This window comes from Cucurbita maxima, unplaced genomic scaffold (assembly GCF_002738345.1).
Source record: "Cucurbita maxima cultivar Rimu unplaced genomic scaffold, Cmax_1.0 Cma_Scf00027, whole genome shotgun sequence".
In the NCBI taxonomy this organism is placed as follows: domain Eukaryota; kingdom Viridiplantae; phylum Streptophyta; class Magnoliopsida; order Cucurbitales; family Cucurbitaceae; genus Cucurbita; species Cucurbita maxima.
The window spans coordinates 595,111-610,952 of NW_019272043.1; the positions used below are offsets into that span (position 1 = coordinate 595,111).

Here is a 15,842-nt window from a genome sequence, read left to right on the forward strand (position 1 = left end):
GATATCATATTTAAATATTTATTTTTCTTCTTTAAAAAGATTAATAATACATGTAACTTATAAACATTTAATATTTATATATATTACGAGATAATTAAAAGATATGAACATACAGTATTTGGATGTGTCCAATTTTAAACTGGTCCAAAAAATTTTATTTCTTAAAACAAGATTCTATTCGCTTAAAAGTCAAAACCACTTTATCCTTTTATTATTATTATCACGTTGATTTAAGTCGCCCTTCGACCTCGACTTCAAATTTTACTTCATTTGCCACTTTTATGCTTTATTTCTTGTTTTCTCCTTTAAAATATGCTTATTTATTACGCTAATTTATATTTTTAAATATTTTCAATTTTACATCAAACCTTCCAATACATTTTTACTTTAAATAATTTTGAAATTCAATATTTTTACCTTTAATTTTCTATAATCTAAAATTATAGATAATTTTCAATTTAATTTTTTTATATATATATATATATTAAATAATTTTGAAATTCAATACATTGTAATTACTTTCATATCATTTAAATGCGGTGGTTTTAGCAAATATTTTCAGTCCCAAGTCTTGGGACACCCCTATTTAGCTAGCTCTCCTCGCTACTTTCTTCATGTTTCTTTAAACAAAGATTCACGTCATGTTTGAAGTAGGTCTTGGCGAGCTCGATATCTCTAACTTATTGAATATAAGAGTAAAAATGTATAAATCCGATCCACGTATTAAAATTTCAAATTTTATTAAAGATAGAATTGAACACAAGACCAGACAAAGACATTAGAAAGAAAGCAAGAAAATAATAGGAATGATGGAGAAGAAACCGTCGATACTCCATTGTTGGCATTGCAATGAAATAGATAAAGGAGCAATAAGGTTGAACATCACACATGGCCCCTAATCCGACAGGGACTTTTAGACACCTATGCCACGTCAACCTTCTTATCTGAATCACTTTCGTCACAATCATTTTAAAGTTATTTACAAATATACCCTTGTGATCGAGCCTTCAACGTTAAATAATATTGACATAATTACTTTCGTTTCCAAAAGTTATCAATCAATTATATGAATTACAAGAATATGGAAATAACAATAAATGAAAAGATGTCGTGTCAGGTAAACTACTAATAACATTTTATTTTCTAACAGACGAATTAAGTATTATATTAACACGAGCATAATTTAATTTCAGTTAGATGAAACGGGTTAGGGATATTTTGGTCAATAAATGAAATAACAAAAATATCGAAGGCAAGAACATGGTCGTTTTCAACAAATTGGAGGGGTTGCCATCGTCGTGAAGAGTGGGGCATGCTACCCAATCCTAGGGACCAATTCTTGTCTCGTATTCCAAGCACTTTACGCTATTATATTCAAATATTTAAAGTTTTTTATGTTAAAAAAATGTCGGGACTTGAGTATAGAGAAAGAATAAGATATTAATTACTATTTTGAAAGTAAGCCGTCGAGGAGTCAACTTCATGTCAGATGAATTAAAGAAAAATTCATATATACTTCTAAAAGTTATATACTTACGGTACCATGCGTTCAATGATATGTTAGATTGGGTTGAAATCTTTTGTAAATCTGCAGGTTGACATTTTTTTATCGGGTCAATCCGACCAACTCGAAAATAGAGTTATACACCAACTCGACCCAACCCAACTCCAAACTATCCTACTTTTTAAAATGATTAAAATATTTAACCTTTATAATTAATGTTATTATAAATATTTTATATTTGAATTTTATGAGATTTAAGTTATTAATTTATCATCATATATAAGTATAATTTTTTTAAATAATTAAAAAAATAATAATTTAACAATAAAACCCAATCCAATTTAACTCGAAAGTAAATTTGGTTGTTCTAGTCACCAATTTAAAATTTCGGTTGACTTAAAAGATTTTTTTGTCTTTCATGCACAATCACAAGAGCGGTGTGGCAGAGTAAGGCTCGGTGTCACAGTCATGCTTGTCCAAAACGTGCTGCTTATGTCTGTATGTCCATGTCATACCAAACCCTTAGATATACGTTATATTTCTTTATCGCTTTGTTAAGAGAATACGACTAGCCATCAATTTTTCCTACCATGAGTTATACCTTATATAAGTCGTTGTGTTGTCTTTCTTATTCATCCGTCTATAATATTGCTTTCAAATTCTCTTTCGAAAATCTCTCATCTATTGTCTCGTAAAACTTTATTCTCAACATTGGACAGTCAGGTATACGTTGTCTCACTAACGAATGCCACAAATTCGAACGGGTTAGTTCATTTAGTAGTGAAAGTAACTTTTGGAACGTTTCGTAACGCTATCATTCTATCAATCTATCGTAATCCTATCACTTCTATCTCTAACCTAACCATATTATTTTATCAATCGATCATGACCATATCGTTTTTATCAATTTCTCATATCTATTACACTTTGACAGGTAACTTGACCTTAACGTTTCGTGAATTTATCTATTATGTTTAGTGCATCATTCTTGTATCTTATTTCGAACATATCATTGAACACATCTTACTGTAAGTATTATTATACAATTCAAGTATTATAACATTTACATATCATATCATAAACAATTCACACATATCAATATATATGACATATGTAGTACAACAGGATATGTGTCAACATAAAATATAATCATGCCGATAATAAAGCCACTTACTTGATTAACTTTCACTATTGTCACGAATTTATCCTTAATAAAAGTTGGATTCTGTTCATTAAAATTCAAATCAACTTATGTGAGCGCATGACATAAGTTTAAGTTTGAATTTCTACAGATTTCTCTAATTTACATGGGTCCATATTATATGGCAAAATTCTTTTCAACTAACGAACGGTAATCAAATTAATATCATTCAATAAAATAAAATTCAAGCTCTCCAAATGGCATATCTCAAGCTAAATTAATATCTACTCTCCACCCTATCTATAATTAATATGGAGAAATATTTCTCCGGAATCTAATCTCCACTCTCGACCACATTTATAATTAATATGGAAAAATCTTTTTCGGGAATGTAATCTCCAATCTCGACCTCATTTATAATTAATTTGGAGAAATCTTTCTCGGGAATGTAATCTCCGCTCTCGACCCCGTTTATAATTAATTCAGAGAAATCTTTTTCAGGAATGTAATCTCCACTCCTGACCCTATTTATAATTAATATGAAAAAATGAGACTAATATTCAAAAGAAAATAAATCAAGATATTTTAAAATGATGTTTTTCACGTTTAAAAAAAAAAAAAAAAAAAAACCATTCCCCATAAATTCCCAAAATGTCATGACCACAATTGAAACGCACGTTTTAAAGGCAAAAAAATATTAATTAATTTATTTATTGAATTTGAATGAAAAACAATTTTTTCTAGTAAAAAAAAAAAAGAAAAAAAAAAAGCGAAGAATCAATTTACACCGTTGGATGTAGAGAGAGAATTTTAAACTATATCCAACGGTCAATATCGACCTCTCTAACGGCTATAATTAAGGGCATTTATTTATTTCTTATTCTTCCTAATCTGTGTTGCGTCTTCCTCCTGCATTTCGAATTTTTTATAATTATGAAAACCCTAGCCGCTACATGGAATCAGTTGCCTGTAACACTCCGGCCACCGTCGAAATTCTCCACCAACCATGATTCTAAGTTTTCTAGTTTCGGATCGACCTCTCGATTACCTGTCGGCCGTGCAATCAAATGCTCAGCTGCATCACTCGGTATAATTCTAGTACAAGAAAAGATGATTGAGAGAGGAAACTCAGTTTACAATTGATAATCATGGGGGAATGGAATGGAATTGTTTTTTTTTTTTTTTTTTTTTTTTTTTTTTTTTTTTTTTTTTTTTTTTTTTTTTTTTTTGCCTGTNATTGGATGCTTAGACTAGAAAATTGATCAGTTTACAATTGATAGTGATTGGGGAATTTAATGGAATTGTTTTATTTTTTGCCTGCAATTGGATGCTTAGATCAGAAAGTTGGATCGAAGAAAACCTTATTTCCCTGAGTCTGAGTGCATTTTGATGTGTATACATTTACGGAACGTCTTAGAAGCACGTTTGTCCTTGAGGAGAATCTCAAATCCTGAAATAAATTGATAAAAGATGAAGTTACGCGTGTGCCAAAATTTTCTCATTCTGTCCTCTATAATTTTGGTTGTTGCACTACTGATGTTTATCCAGTTGATAGTCCAGAAACGTTTGTTGAACTTTCAAAGAAGGGGAATTTGATCCCGCTTCACCGGTGCATATTCTCTGATCACCTTACGCCAGTGCTTGCTTACCGATGTTTGGTTAAGGAAGATGATAGAGATGCCCCTAGTTTTTTGTTTGAATCCGTTGAACCTGGCCTCCAGGTTTCAAACGTGGTAAGTAGTTCAAAACTTTCAATTTTTTTTCCCTGCTTTATAAACTGCCAATCGTAGTATGTAGGCTGCTGATTAGAAGATTTTTCTGATATGCTATTACGTTAGGGGAGATATAGTGTGGTTGGTGCCCAGCCCTCAATGGAAATTTTGGCTAGAGAAAATGTTGTTACGATTTTGAATCATGAAGAAGGGAAAAGGATAGAGAAGATTGTTGAGGATCCTATGGCAGTGCCTCGAAGTATCATGGAGAAATGGAAACCTCAACTAATTGATGAACTTCCAGATGCTTTTTGTGGTACTAATTGACTTATTATGTTGATAATATATTTTACTTTGTGTTTCCATACATCTATTCCAACATAAATCTTTGTTTTGATAAAATTTAACAATCAATGTTACTGTTCATATTTAGAAGAAGGAATCCATTGAGAATTCATTCAAAAAATGTGTGGGTTGGTGGGTGTAGGTATGTATTAGGGAGCATCTTTAATGATACCATGAAGTTTAAATGACTTGAGGTCACACTTCGTTAGATGATTTGAAGTCTCCATTAGACTGCTTTTTGGATATTGCATGATTTGATTTTATTATTGGATATGATTTGATTTGAAGTCTCCATTAGACTGCTTTTTGGTATGTATTATTGTTTGCCTTACTGTTACTTAATTTGTCTTCAAATCAACCAGCCCACTCCAACCAGCCTTCAAAATCCCTAATTCTTCAAAATTAATGTCTTGCCAGGAGGATGGGTTGGTTACTTTTCGTATGATACTGTCCGCTATGTAGAAAAGAAGAAATTGTCATTCTCTAGTGCACCAACAGATGACAGAAACCTTCCTGATCTACATCTTGGACTTTATGATGATGTTCTTGTGTTTGATCATGTGAATAAGGTAGATTCATCCAATGTACATACATTCTTGTTCTCAGACTTCTTGTCGTAATCTTCTTAGTTATTTCACTGTTTTACTATTGTTTGAAGAATAACTCAGCTAAGTTGATATTTAATCGTCAGTGATTAAATAGAGAGAATGAAGTAGTTCTTTTAATTTTTCCAAATGTTGATCTCGATATCTTGCTCTGTATTGCCTCTTTAAAATTTTCTTTGTTATGATTAGTTATTTATTAAACCTTTTGAACAGAAATGGTATGTACACATTGGCAAACTGGTTTTGTGGTTAGTGATTTGAATGCGTTCAACTTTTCTTTTGTAAATTGCCACTTACTTTTATTCATTGAATTTTATTGCAGCAAGCTTATGTGATTCATTGGGTGCACTTGGATCAATATTCTTCAGTTCAAGAGGCATATGAGGATGGAACTGCTCGGTTGGAAAAGTTGCTCTCCAGAGTACATGACATAATTCCGTAAGTGATCATCTGTTTCAGGGAGGGTGATTCAAATATGGTTGCTCCCACCCCCGAGTTGTCTCTCAGATTGTTTAACACCATTGATTTCAGACCAAAGCTTCCCGCAGGATCAATAAAATTGTCAACTCATCTTTTTGGTCCAAAACTGAAGATGTCAAGTATGACAAACTTAGAATACAAAGAGGCAGTTTTGCAGGCTAAGGAGCACATCCTGGCTGGGGATATCTTCCAGATTGTGTTAAGCCAGCGTTTTGAGCGCCGAACATTTGCAGATCCATTTGAAGTTTACCGAGCTCTGCGCATTGTCAATCCTAGCCCTTACATGACTTATCTGCAGGTTGCATGCTTTACAGTTGTCACTGTGTGTTAAATTACTCTCTTTCATCCTTTGTTAGTCCAAGTGCTTTATTAATTGTATAAATCTTGTTATCAGGCTAGAGGCTGCATCCTAGTTGCTTCGAGTCCAGAAATTCTTACACGTGTGAAGAAGGTAGTCGACTAGGGCCGTTTTATTCTGTTATTTTACTATTTCCCCGTTTCTTTTAGTGATTGTCATTTTTGTTTTTATCAGTAAGTTAGCTCGCTATTAGTTAGTTAGGCTTGTACCCATCATGCAGATGTGTTCTTGTATCATCTTACTCCTAACAAAATTTCCACGTTCACAGTTTCAATGCCCCATCTTCTAGTTTCTACCTTCCTTTCTAGACTACTGGGTATTTGTCAAGTATGGGTGTGTTTTTGTTAACGTTTACAGAGGAAGGTAACTAATCGACCCCTGGCTGGAACCATTAGAAGAGGGAAAACAGAAAAGGAGGATCTAATGTTGGAGAAGGAGCTCTTGGACGATGCAAAGCAGTGTGCTGAGCATATAATGCTGGTTGACTTGGGGAGAAATGATGTTGGGAAGGTAATTTCTGTTTGATCATCATGGTCTAGTTTCTCATATTTCTTGATTGTTTTTTTATGCGATCTTAGGTTAATGCTTTCTGATTATATTAAAAAGTACCTTTATGATGGATGTTTCTTAAAGTCATCTTTAAGCTTTTGCTGTTTTCACATTCAACAATAAGATTCCTTTGTATGATTAAAACAGAGTCTCCTCTCTTGGGTTTTCTCTCAAAATTTTGATTTAGGACGTTAATCTAATATATTCTTTTGATTGGACGTTTGATAGTACAATAAAGTTTGTTTGGTACCCCAAATGATAGCCAAGGAGCAAACCAGCCATTTTTATGGCTGCTACCAACTATAGTAGCAGAACTACTGTGATGAAACCTCCAATCTAGCTCTATTCTGGTGTATTCTTTCTCCAGATCTGTTGTCTATTCGCGTTTTGTTGCCTTTCTGCTCTGTTGTAAATATATATCCTTTGCATTTGCATCAGATTTTAGCACCTAAAGTTTTCTAAATGGATATTTAATGGCCAATCTCACGTGAACTACACGTGCAGGTGTCGAAATTTGGTTCCGTGAAAGTTGAAAAGCTAATGAATATCGAGAGGTATTCCCATGTCATGCACATCAGTTCGACTGTAAGTAAAAAACCGACCAAAAAGTTTATGAACGAATATTATGTTGTCCATTTTTTCACTGTCAATGAATAACCTTGTCACCCCAAGGTTTATTTACGCTGTCTTTCTAGCGTTTTTTACAGAGTCGATGTCGTTTAGCTAAATAATTAAGCCATTCTCTTCCCAGGTCACAGGTGAGTTACTTGATGATTTAAACAGTTGGGATGTCTTGCGTGCTGCATTGCCTGTAGGGACGGTTAGTGGAGCACCAAAGGTAACGTTTTTACTTGCCAAGGTCTTAGAATTGCAGTCTTTGAACGATGGTGATTGCATGGTTTAGTTTAGTTTAGTTTCAGCACAATCCATTTCTCAACACGATTTCGGCTTTTCTTTGGACGAAGCTCATTTCACGAGCATTCATCTACGTGTTTCTAGACTTCCTCGAGGCTTTTAGTGATCAATCCCATTGCAATGCAGGTGAAAGCAATGGAGTTAATCGATCAGCTGGAGGTTACCAGGCGCGGGCCATACAGTGGCGGGTTCGGTGGCATTTCGTTTTCAGGAGACATGGATGTAGCCCTTGCTCTGAGGACTATAGTCTTCCCCACTAATACGCGTTACGACACCATTTACTCGTACAAGGACGCGAACCGCCGTATGGAATGGGTGGCTCACCTCCAGGCGGGTGCCGGGATTGTGGCGGACAGCGACCCTGCAGACGAACAAAGGGAGTGTGAGAACAAAGCCGCTGCCCTTGCTCGTGCAATTGACCTTGCAGAATCATCGTTCATTGGAGAATGATCGTAAGCTTTTTGTTTATTAGAATATGCTTTTGTTTTCCATAAAAATTTCAAGTTCCTAATTTCGGTTGTGTTCTTATATAGTAGAGATCTTCTCAGTTGAATTAATAATAATAACCATTTAGCTTTTTATTTTTAGATTTCTTAAATTGTGTTTGTGTTCTCAGTAATTTTATTAATTTTTATCCAAATTCTAAAAACTTCAACTTTTAATCAGTAGATAATATAAGTTCTCAGCTCTCTAAATTTTTAATTGTATTAATGAATTATTTAACTTTTGTTGTTTTCAAAAATAAAAAATAAAAATAACTATCTGTACTAATATAATGTAATTTAGTATTTTAAAATTTATTAGATTTTTATTTTAAAATTTAAATATTTAGTAAATTCAAATTTGAAAAACAGAGAAATTAAAATTGTAATTAAATTGAATATATTTAAATTGTATTAGTGGATTGTATATTATTTAATGTGAATATTTAGGTCAACCAAATAAGATCTTTAGAAAGTTTAAAAAATATCATTATCGTTTTATTAAAATATTAATTTTTGAAATATTTATTTAAGTACTGCAATTTTTAAAGGGTGGAATTAGAACCTAACGAATTTGGGTTACGTGGCATATATTCTTTGGGAGATTTTATATAAAAACAAGTCGGAAATGTTGTATTTTGTCTAAAATAATATTTATCAATTTTCAAAAATTTCAATAATAATCTTAAACTTTAAAAAATTAAAAAAGATATTATTAATAGTTATTTAAAATTAATACCATCAAATAAAATTTTTAAAATATTTGAAATTAAAAAATAAAGAATATTTTTGAGTTTTAAGGGTATTTTTTTTAACATTTTTTAGAATTTTAAAAATATTTTTGAGATAAACATATAATATTATTAATTTAACCTACACAAAAATTTTGGATGAGAAGCGCGGTTTAATTTTTAATTTTTAATTTTAAATTTTTAATTATAAAAAAAGCACTTGGAAACGCCGTTTTGTCTGTACGCTTTCCGTGGGCTTATTATTCTTCACTCATCCATTATCGGCTTGATGAAGCTCGTGCGCCTTCCAAGCTAATCGCCTTTACAGTAAAGGTTATCTCTTCTTCTTCTTCTTCCTTTCGATTTTTACGGATTTCACGGATGCTTCAGGATTGTGCAATGTTCTTCGTAAGAATGGCTAGCGATTGCTGTTGTCTGTGTTTGTATTTTGATCCTTGCGTCATAGGTTTTGTCTGATTAACTCGATGAATGAATTGATTCGTCTTGATTATTCTGCTATCTGATTGTTTTCTGATTCTTAATAAATCCTGGTTTCTTTTAGGGGGGGAATAAATGAAGAAGTTCAGAGAGAGTGTGAGGGCATTATCAAAATCGTCATTGATCCTCAAATTAATATGAAATTTTGATGAAAAAATTTAGAAAACCCTATCTAAAACTTTCTTTTTGACTCGAATTCTTCTCATATTGAATGGCATGTGTTGTTAAAGATTGAGTTGCTGTTGGATGATTCGATATGGTTATACTGCTTTTGCCTTCAGTTTCTCCATGTTTTCCCCGAAAAGTAACTTGAATGTGTAATTTTATCAGTCAGGAAGCTGATTTGAATTCAAGACACAAGCTATGTCGACCACGAAAATATACGTAGTGTAAGTTTCTTCCTCCCTGTATCCTTTCCATTTCTTACTCTTTTACTTGAATTGTCTGAATCATCCTTGTTGTGCGGATTCCTGCTTTTGTTTTCCTTAAATTCAACCTCATGCTGTGATTCAAATTTCACTTTGATTTTCTGCTGATATGTAAAAGATTTACAGGTACTATTCCTTACATGGCCATGTTGGAACCATGGCGAGGAGAATTCAACAGGGAGCTAATTCAGTTCAAGGTGTAGAAGCCACTCTGTGGCAGGTATTTTTGCGTCTTGATGAAATAAGAAAATGCAACATTGTTTTTTGTCACAATTGATGCTGAGTTTGGGATGAATTTTGAATGTAGTGTTTGTAGGTAAAATCAAATGCTTATTCTATACAGTTTTCAAAATTTGAGTTTTGTATATAACTAAATGTTGAAAATTAATGGCCCTTCGATAATTATTTAGACTTCGTTTGATAATCACTAAATTTGTACACTAAAATTTCTGAAAATTGTGATTATTGTCCCACAATTTATTTATAATGTTTTTGATTGGCAATAAGCTTTGCTTAACGTGACTGCCTGGTTCGGAGAAGGTGCCAGAGACATTGTCCGATGTGGTACTGAACAAGATAAAAGCTCCTCCAAAAGAAGTTGATGTGCAAGAGATCAAGCCAGAACAATTGCTGGAGGCAGATGGGTTTCTCTTCGGATTTCCATCTCGATTCGGTGTCATGGCTGCTCAATTCAAGGCATTCTTTGATGCAACAGGTGAGATATGGCAGTCCCAAGCACTTGCTGGTAAACCTGCTGGAATTTTCTGGAGTACTGGTTTCCATGGTGGAGGCCAGGAGCTTACAGCGTAAGAGACCTCTTTCTCCTTAGCTTTTCAGCATATTCTTTACATTTACATGAAATCATTGTTCATGAACGAAGAATTAAAAAAATAATCGTTCAAACGTAGTTTCACAAAAAGTAGTCCTGCTGATGTGCCGATTCAAGTTTTGGCTCTCAGTTTAGCTCCTTTTTCCATTAGCTTCATTCCCAAATGAATTTTGGTTTAGAATAGCTAGTAATTGAAGTCTCTGTTTGTGAGATCCCACATCGATTGGGGAGAACGAAGCATTCTTTGTAAGGGTGTGGAAACCTCTCCCTATTAGGCCCGTTTTACTTGAGGGAAAGTTCGAAAGGGAAAACCCAAAGAAGACAATATTTGCTTGCGGTGGGCTTAGGTTGTTGCCCTGTTTGTAGTCAAATGGTACGAGAAATTGGGATAGACTTTTTGGAAGGATAAACTTCATTTCCATTTCTGATTTGTCTGACTTATCCACTTCACGTGCCTTCAAATGACTAAAGAGAAAAGAAGGCGATAGGCCCTGCTTCTATTTCTATTAGTTCAAGCGCAATCACAACTGTAGAAGCGGCGGAGAATAGGAAAAAAAAAGAATCCGCTGTTTGTCCTTCTCTTACGCTTGAAGAAAGCGAAGATGGAGAGTACTAAAATGATATAAGACTCCCACTTTTGGCTTGGGGCACCTTTTAGGTTCGGTAATCTAACAAGTTTCTAGATTTTAAAAAGGTCTACTCAGTTCTTGATCTCATGTTTCATATTACCCTTTTCTTGTATAAATTTCTTACTCCTTCACTGATCATTGTTACGATGATGCATAGATTGACCTCGATAACGCAACTAGCACATCATGGGATGATATTTGTGCCTCTCGGATACACATTTGGGAGTGGGATGATGGTGATGAATGAAGTGAAGGGTGGTTCTCCCTATGGCGCAGGAACTTTTGCAGCCGATGGAACTCGACAGCCCACAGAGCTCGAGCTCGACCAGGCCTTTTACCAAGGTAAGTATGTTGCTGAATTAACCAAGAAGCTAAAAAATTAACCATACTTCCTTTCAACATGTATATCATATCTGGCTTGTTCAATTATAAACGTTAAACGTTAATGGTAGTGTAAAGTTATCAAAATTATAATCATGTAAATGTATGATGACGTTTATTCAACGAGGCAGGTTAAGGAAAACGTGCTCAAACGACTTTCTCTAATCTTAAAATTAGTGTTTCAAAAAGTTACTTGGCTCTCGATTATGTGTTTAATCGATCTCTATTTAAAATTTTAACATAAAATTGAATTTTATTTACCTAAACGTTCAATTTTGAGCTATTGAATTTTAAATAATATCAAATATTTCCATAAATTTTGGTTATTTTATAAAAACTCAAAATTTTGCTATAAAAACTGTTATCAAAGATGGGTTTATTCATTTATTTAATTTGTTTTGTAAATTTATAGTTTAGATCAAATCGGATGGTTAGGATTGCTCAAACTAAATTTTATAGGATAATAATTTAATGCATTATTTTTTTTCTTCTTACGTTTTCTATTTTTGTTTTAATGACAATGAATAATATTATTTATTTATTCTTGACGTTACTGATTATTAAAAGAATATAATAAATTCTCTTCCAAAATCAGCCAATACAGCTTTATTTGGTTTGGGAGTCGACTAAAACGACTTCGTTTTAGTTCAGTCAACAAGTCAACGCTGGCAGCTAATTCCACAATTAATCCGTGAAAATCGAAAAATAAGTATATACACGCACGTATATATATAAATAGAAGCAAGATTCTCCCATTTGTAATGTCCTATTCGCATCCACATCCGCCCAAGCCTACCAAAATCAAGACAAACATCTCTCTGTTTCTCTCCGCTACGCTGGAATGGAGAGCCTGTGGCGAGCGGCAACCGGCCAGGATCCAAGTCCAGAGGATTACAAGGGCGTCGAGTTCTGGAACAGTCCCGAACGCGCCGGCTGGCTCAACAAGCAGGGTGAATACTTCAAAACCTGGCGTCGCCGTTGGTTCGTTCTGAAACAAGGTAAACTCTTATGGTTTAAGGACTCTGTTGTTACTCGCGCCTCCATTCCACGCGGTGTCATCCCTGTCAATACCTGCCTCACTGTCAAGGGCGCTGAGGATGTCCTCCATAAGCCTTGCGCCTTCGAGCTCTCTACCACTGGTCAAGACACCATGTATTTCATCGCCAAGTCGGAGCGCGAAAAGGAGGAGTGGATTAATTCGATCGGCCGCTCGATAGTTCAGAATTCGCGATCGGTTACCGAATCTGAAGTTGTTGATTACGATAACAGGCGATGATTTCGACGTTTAAGACTTTTCTTCGTCTTTCACTTTCTTTATGTACAGAAATGATGCGAGATTTGGTCTCGGATGGTCGCGAGATGACTACCTTTCGTCGGTTTGGTATTATCGAATTCTGTTTCCTTATCTCTGGTTGTTAAATTTATGGCGGTGATGTGAATCGAAATGAATCTCCTCTACTTCGTTTTCTCTTTGTTTACAAACTTTCTGTCAGGCATAATCCTTATTGCTCGGTTTTTCTTGTGTATTTGATCGCCAATTTAGATTGGAAAATTGCGTGCCTACCGGAGTGTTGAGATTCCGGTTTCGTATACTGATTAATAGCTTTTGTTCTAAGATCACAGTTCTTCTCATACGGTTTCAATTTATCAAGTTGTTTTTTTCCGAACTGTTTCTTCCAAATCAACCTGTATATGAGTCTCGAGAAAGTTGTAAATTGATTCGAATTTCCTTACAGTTACGGCGCGCTCGCATGGAGTTCCAGGATCAATCGAGAAATCATTTGGTATCCTCAGCAAAACTGTACGCTAGGGCACACTACAGTTTACGAATTACTTTTCAACACAAAAAACCTGCTACGGCTCCCCCCGTAATTATCATTTCCTAGCAGCACGTCGAGAATTCCGCCTGGAAGTCGGTGAAACGATGAATTGCGTTGCCACTCGAAATCGATTATTACAGTAAATATAACATGCGGAGGATGCAATCAAGAAACCAGATTTAGCCCTGAATTTTGCACAGTTGATCGTGAAAACTGGACAAATTGAATCAACTGCAGGCTAAAACCAAGGTATCCAAACCCTAACCTATCTTTTACTGTTTTTTTTTTTCAAAATGAAGCAATATCAATTTTGTTTAGGTCCCATTTAGGAATGAGAGATTCATTGAAATGAAATTGACATTTTTCTATTTACTGTCATGAAAATATAAGTTAGGCACTCACAGTAATTGTCTGAGGAGCAATTAAAATGCTAATGAGTTTCAACAATTTAAACTGACATAAAACTAAATAATGATCTATCGCTTCCTCATTCATTATATCTACGACGATCTTCATTTCTTTCTCTATGAGAATGTGATGAAGGAACTCTACCATGAGAACATCGAGAATCTCTGTTCTTGTCTTGATTTTCCCTCCTATAAGATTCTGATCGTTGTCTTGCTGATATATCTCTTTCCCTTCTATTGTCATCTTCCTTCAACCTTTTTATCTGTCTTCTTCCCCTTTAATATATAGTCTCTTCTTGAATGCCATGGGAGTTCATCATCATGGTTCCTTCCAAGTATTTTATCTATCGTCTTCTAACTTGGTCTCATCATCATCGTGTCATTTCAATCTCTTGTCTTCTTTCTCACTTTCGTCTTGGATCCTTCTATTGATCATCCCCTAACTTTGGCTCACGATAGTCATCGATATCGTGTCTTCTCACTCTTCTCATCTTTCCTACAATCCTCTCTTGACTGACTTGAGTTCTGATTCTTTAGCGTTCTCTCGACCTTTCAATTTTTTTTTCCAAGTCATGCCTCTCATACACAGTACTCTATCACGGACTTTTATATCATCAAACTCATTGTGTCCTCACCTTGAACTTGCATCGTCTCTAAAACTCTAATCCGTGCTACATGCTAGGTTTGCCTTAAAAACGACTTTTAGTCCAAATTAATTCAAAATATTAACAAAAATTAATTAATTAATAATTGAACTTGATTAACTAACTAAAATTAATTAAAAAAACACTTCAGTAATTAATAGCCTGTTAAAATAATATATATAAGATTCCTATGATTAATTCTATGAACGTAGAAACATAATAAAACATAATTAATTTCTAACTCTCAACGATCATATTCCCAAACATACTATTTCCACTTCCCGACCAAAACATAAATAATTAAAGAAAATATCATCCAATTATATTTTTCTTTCATAAATATATTATTATAAATAGAAGTGAAAGAAAAAATAATAAATAATTTAAAACAAATTTAAAAGTCCTCCACAGGGGATCATACTTTTTTTACCTTATTTTTCTCTTCCCCTTCTCTAATTTTAATTATTATTGTTGTTATTATGAGATTAAATAGTTGGCGACATTACTCCAACTCTTGTTTCAAACTTTAAATACAAATTTGAACATATAAATTTATAACCAAGAATTTGTTTTTGATTTTATAGTAAATGGATAAACAAAATAGATTTATGTAGAAATACTTAAATTACAAGTTAACCTTAGGTTCTTGAAGAAACATAAAAGGAGGAATCTTTTAGCGAAATGGCACGCCCGCATCGGGATTCTTTAGGCAATCGAGTTTCCAATAAAGAGACGAAGATTACACTCACACACCCACGAACATAAAATAAACAAAGAGACAAAGATTTACATGATTCGAAGAGAATAAATTCTCCTACATCCACGAGCTGCAACCAATCGCAATAATCAAAGTATTTATAAAATGTATATATCTCACACTATCACAGTATAGAGTCTCTCAACAAAAGTTCATCACAAATGTCGCTCAATAAATACAAAATGACACACAAACTCAGTTAAACTCAATAATCTGCTCTTTTATATAGGGATAATTTATGTATCATAATCATATAATAAGTGAAATTTATTAACAAACACTTAATTAACTTTTAGATCTTGTCTTGCGTCCTTCTTAGGTTAATTGGGCCTCTCTTGGAAGTTGGGCTAGTAAGTTCGAAAGAGAATAATATCTGCTAGCAGTGGACTTAGGCCGTTACAAATGGTATCAAAGCCAGACACTAAACTATGTGCTAGCGAAGAGGCTGAGTCCTACAAGGATGAACGACAAGTGGGGTGGACTTAGAGAGTAATTTTAGTTTTTTTTTAAAAATTTTAATTTTGTTGAGAAAGTGTCGGGGGAGTAAATATTACTCAATCAGGTTCCTCTCTCAATCATGGGACCCATCTAAATGATGCATTTAATAAACTATCTTCATTATTGCCA

At 33.9% G+C, this 15,842-nt stretch overlaps 3 protein-coding genes across 5 annotated transcripts; all 3 read left to right on the forward strand.

The window, feature by feature from the left end:
- Positions 1-3,539: 3,539 nt before the first annotated feature.
- Positions 3,540-8,192, forward strand: LOC111499669 (anthranilate synthase alpha subunit 2, chloroplastic). The gene is made up of 11 exons (XM_023151296.1): positions 3,540-3,732; positions 4,194-4,378; positions 4,484-4,673; positions 5,120-5,271; positions 5,630-5,745; positions 5,839-6,085; positions 6,182-6,238; positions 6,503-6,655; positions 7,199-7,279; positions 7,446-7,532; positions 7,736-8,192. The coding sequence occupies exons 1-11, from the start codon at positions 3,579-3,581 to the stop codon at positions 8,057-8,059; spliced, it is 1,746 nt and encodes a 581-aa protein (XP_023007064.1). The 5' UTR covers positions 3,540-3,578; the 3' UTR covers positions 8,060-8,192.
- An 858-nt stretch (positions 8,193-9,050) lies between these two features.
- On the forward strand, positions 9,051-11,725 carry LOC111499894 (probable NAD(P)H dehydrogenase (quinone) FQR1-like 3). 3 transcript variants are annotated; one of them, XM_023151614.1, is made up of 5 exons: positions 9,051-9,155; positions 9,651-9,709; positions 9,875-9,968; positions 10,289-10,554; positions 11,364-11,725. In XM_023151614.1, exons 2-5 carry the CDS (start codon positions 9,684-9,686, stop codon positions 11,587-11,589), a joined length of 612 nt encoding a protein of 203 aa, XP_023007382.1. In that variant the 5' UTR covers positions 9,051-9,155; positions 9,651-9,683; the 3' UTR covers positions 11,590-11,725. The 3 variants fall into 3 exon arrangements, with proteins under 3 accessions (XP_023007382.1, XP_023007384.1, XP_023007383.1); XM_023151616.1 differs by having other exon boundaries at positions 9,077-9,155; positions 9,655-9,709; XM_023151615.1 differs by lacking the exon at positions 9,051-9,155 and adding an exon at positions 9,235-9,255.
- A 440-nt stretch (positions 11,726-12,165) lies between these two features.
- On the forward strand, positions 12,166-13,779 carry LOC111499846 (pleckstrin homology domain-containing protein 1-like). The gene is made up of 2 exons (XM_023151542.1): positions 12,166-12,968; positions 13,324-13,779. Exon 1 carries the CDS (start codon positions 12,429-12,431, stop codon positions 12,861-12,863), a length of 435 nt encoding a protein of 144 aa, XP_023007310.1. The 5' UTR covers positions 12,166-12,428; the 3' UTR covers positions 12,864-12,968; positions 13,324-13,779.
- Positions 13,780-15,842: the final 2,063 nt, after the last annotated feature.

Coding starts and splice junctions, on each gene's coding strand:
- LOC111499894 (XM_023151614.1), top strand. CDS start 9,684: ATGTCGACCACGAAAATATACGTAGT. Junction 9,710..9,874: donor ACCACGAAAATATACGTAGT/GTAAGTTTCTTC, acceptor AAAGATTTACAG/GTACTATTCCTTACATGGCC. Junction 10,555..11,363: donor GGAGGCCAGGAGCTTACAGC/GTAAGAGACCTC, acceptor GATGATGCATAG/ATTGACCTCGATAACGCAAC.
- LOC111499669 (XM_023151296.1), top strand. CDS start 3,579: ATGAAAACCCTAGCCGCTACATGGAATCAGTTGCCTGTAACACTCCGG. Junction 6,239..6,502: donor TTCTTACACGTGTGAAGAAG/GTAGTCGACTAG, acceptor TAACGTTTACAG/AGGAAGGTAACTAATCGACC. Junction 7,533..7,735: donor CGGTTAGTGGAGCACCAAAG/GTAACGTTTTTA, acceptor ATTGCAATGCAG/GTGAAAGCAATGGAGTTAAT.
- LOC111499846 (XM_023151542.1), top strand. CDS start 12,429: ATGGAGAGCCTGTGGCGAGCGGCAACCGGCCAGGATCCAAGTCCAGAG.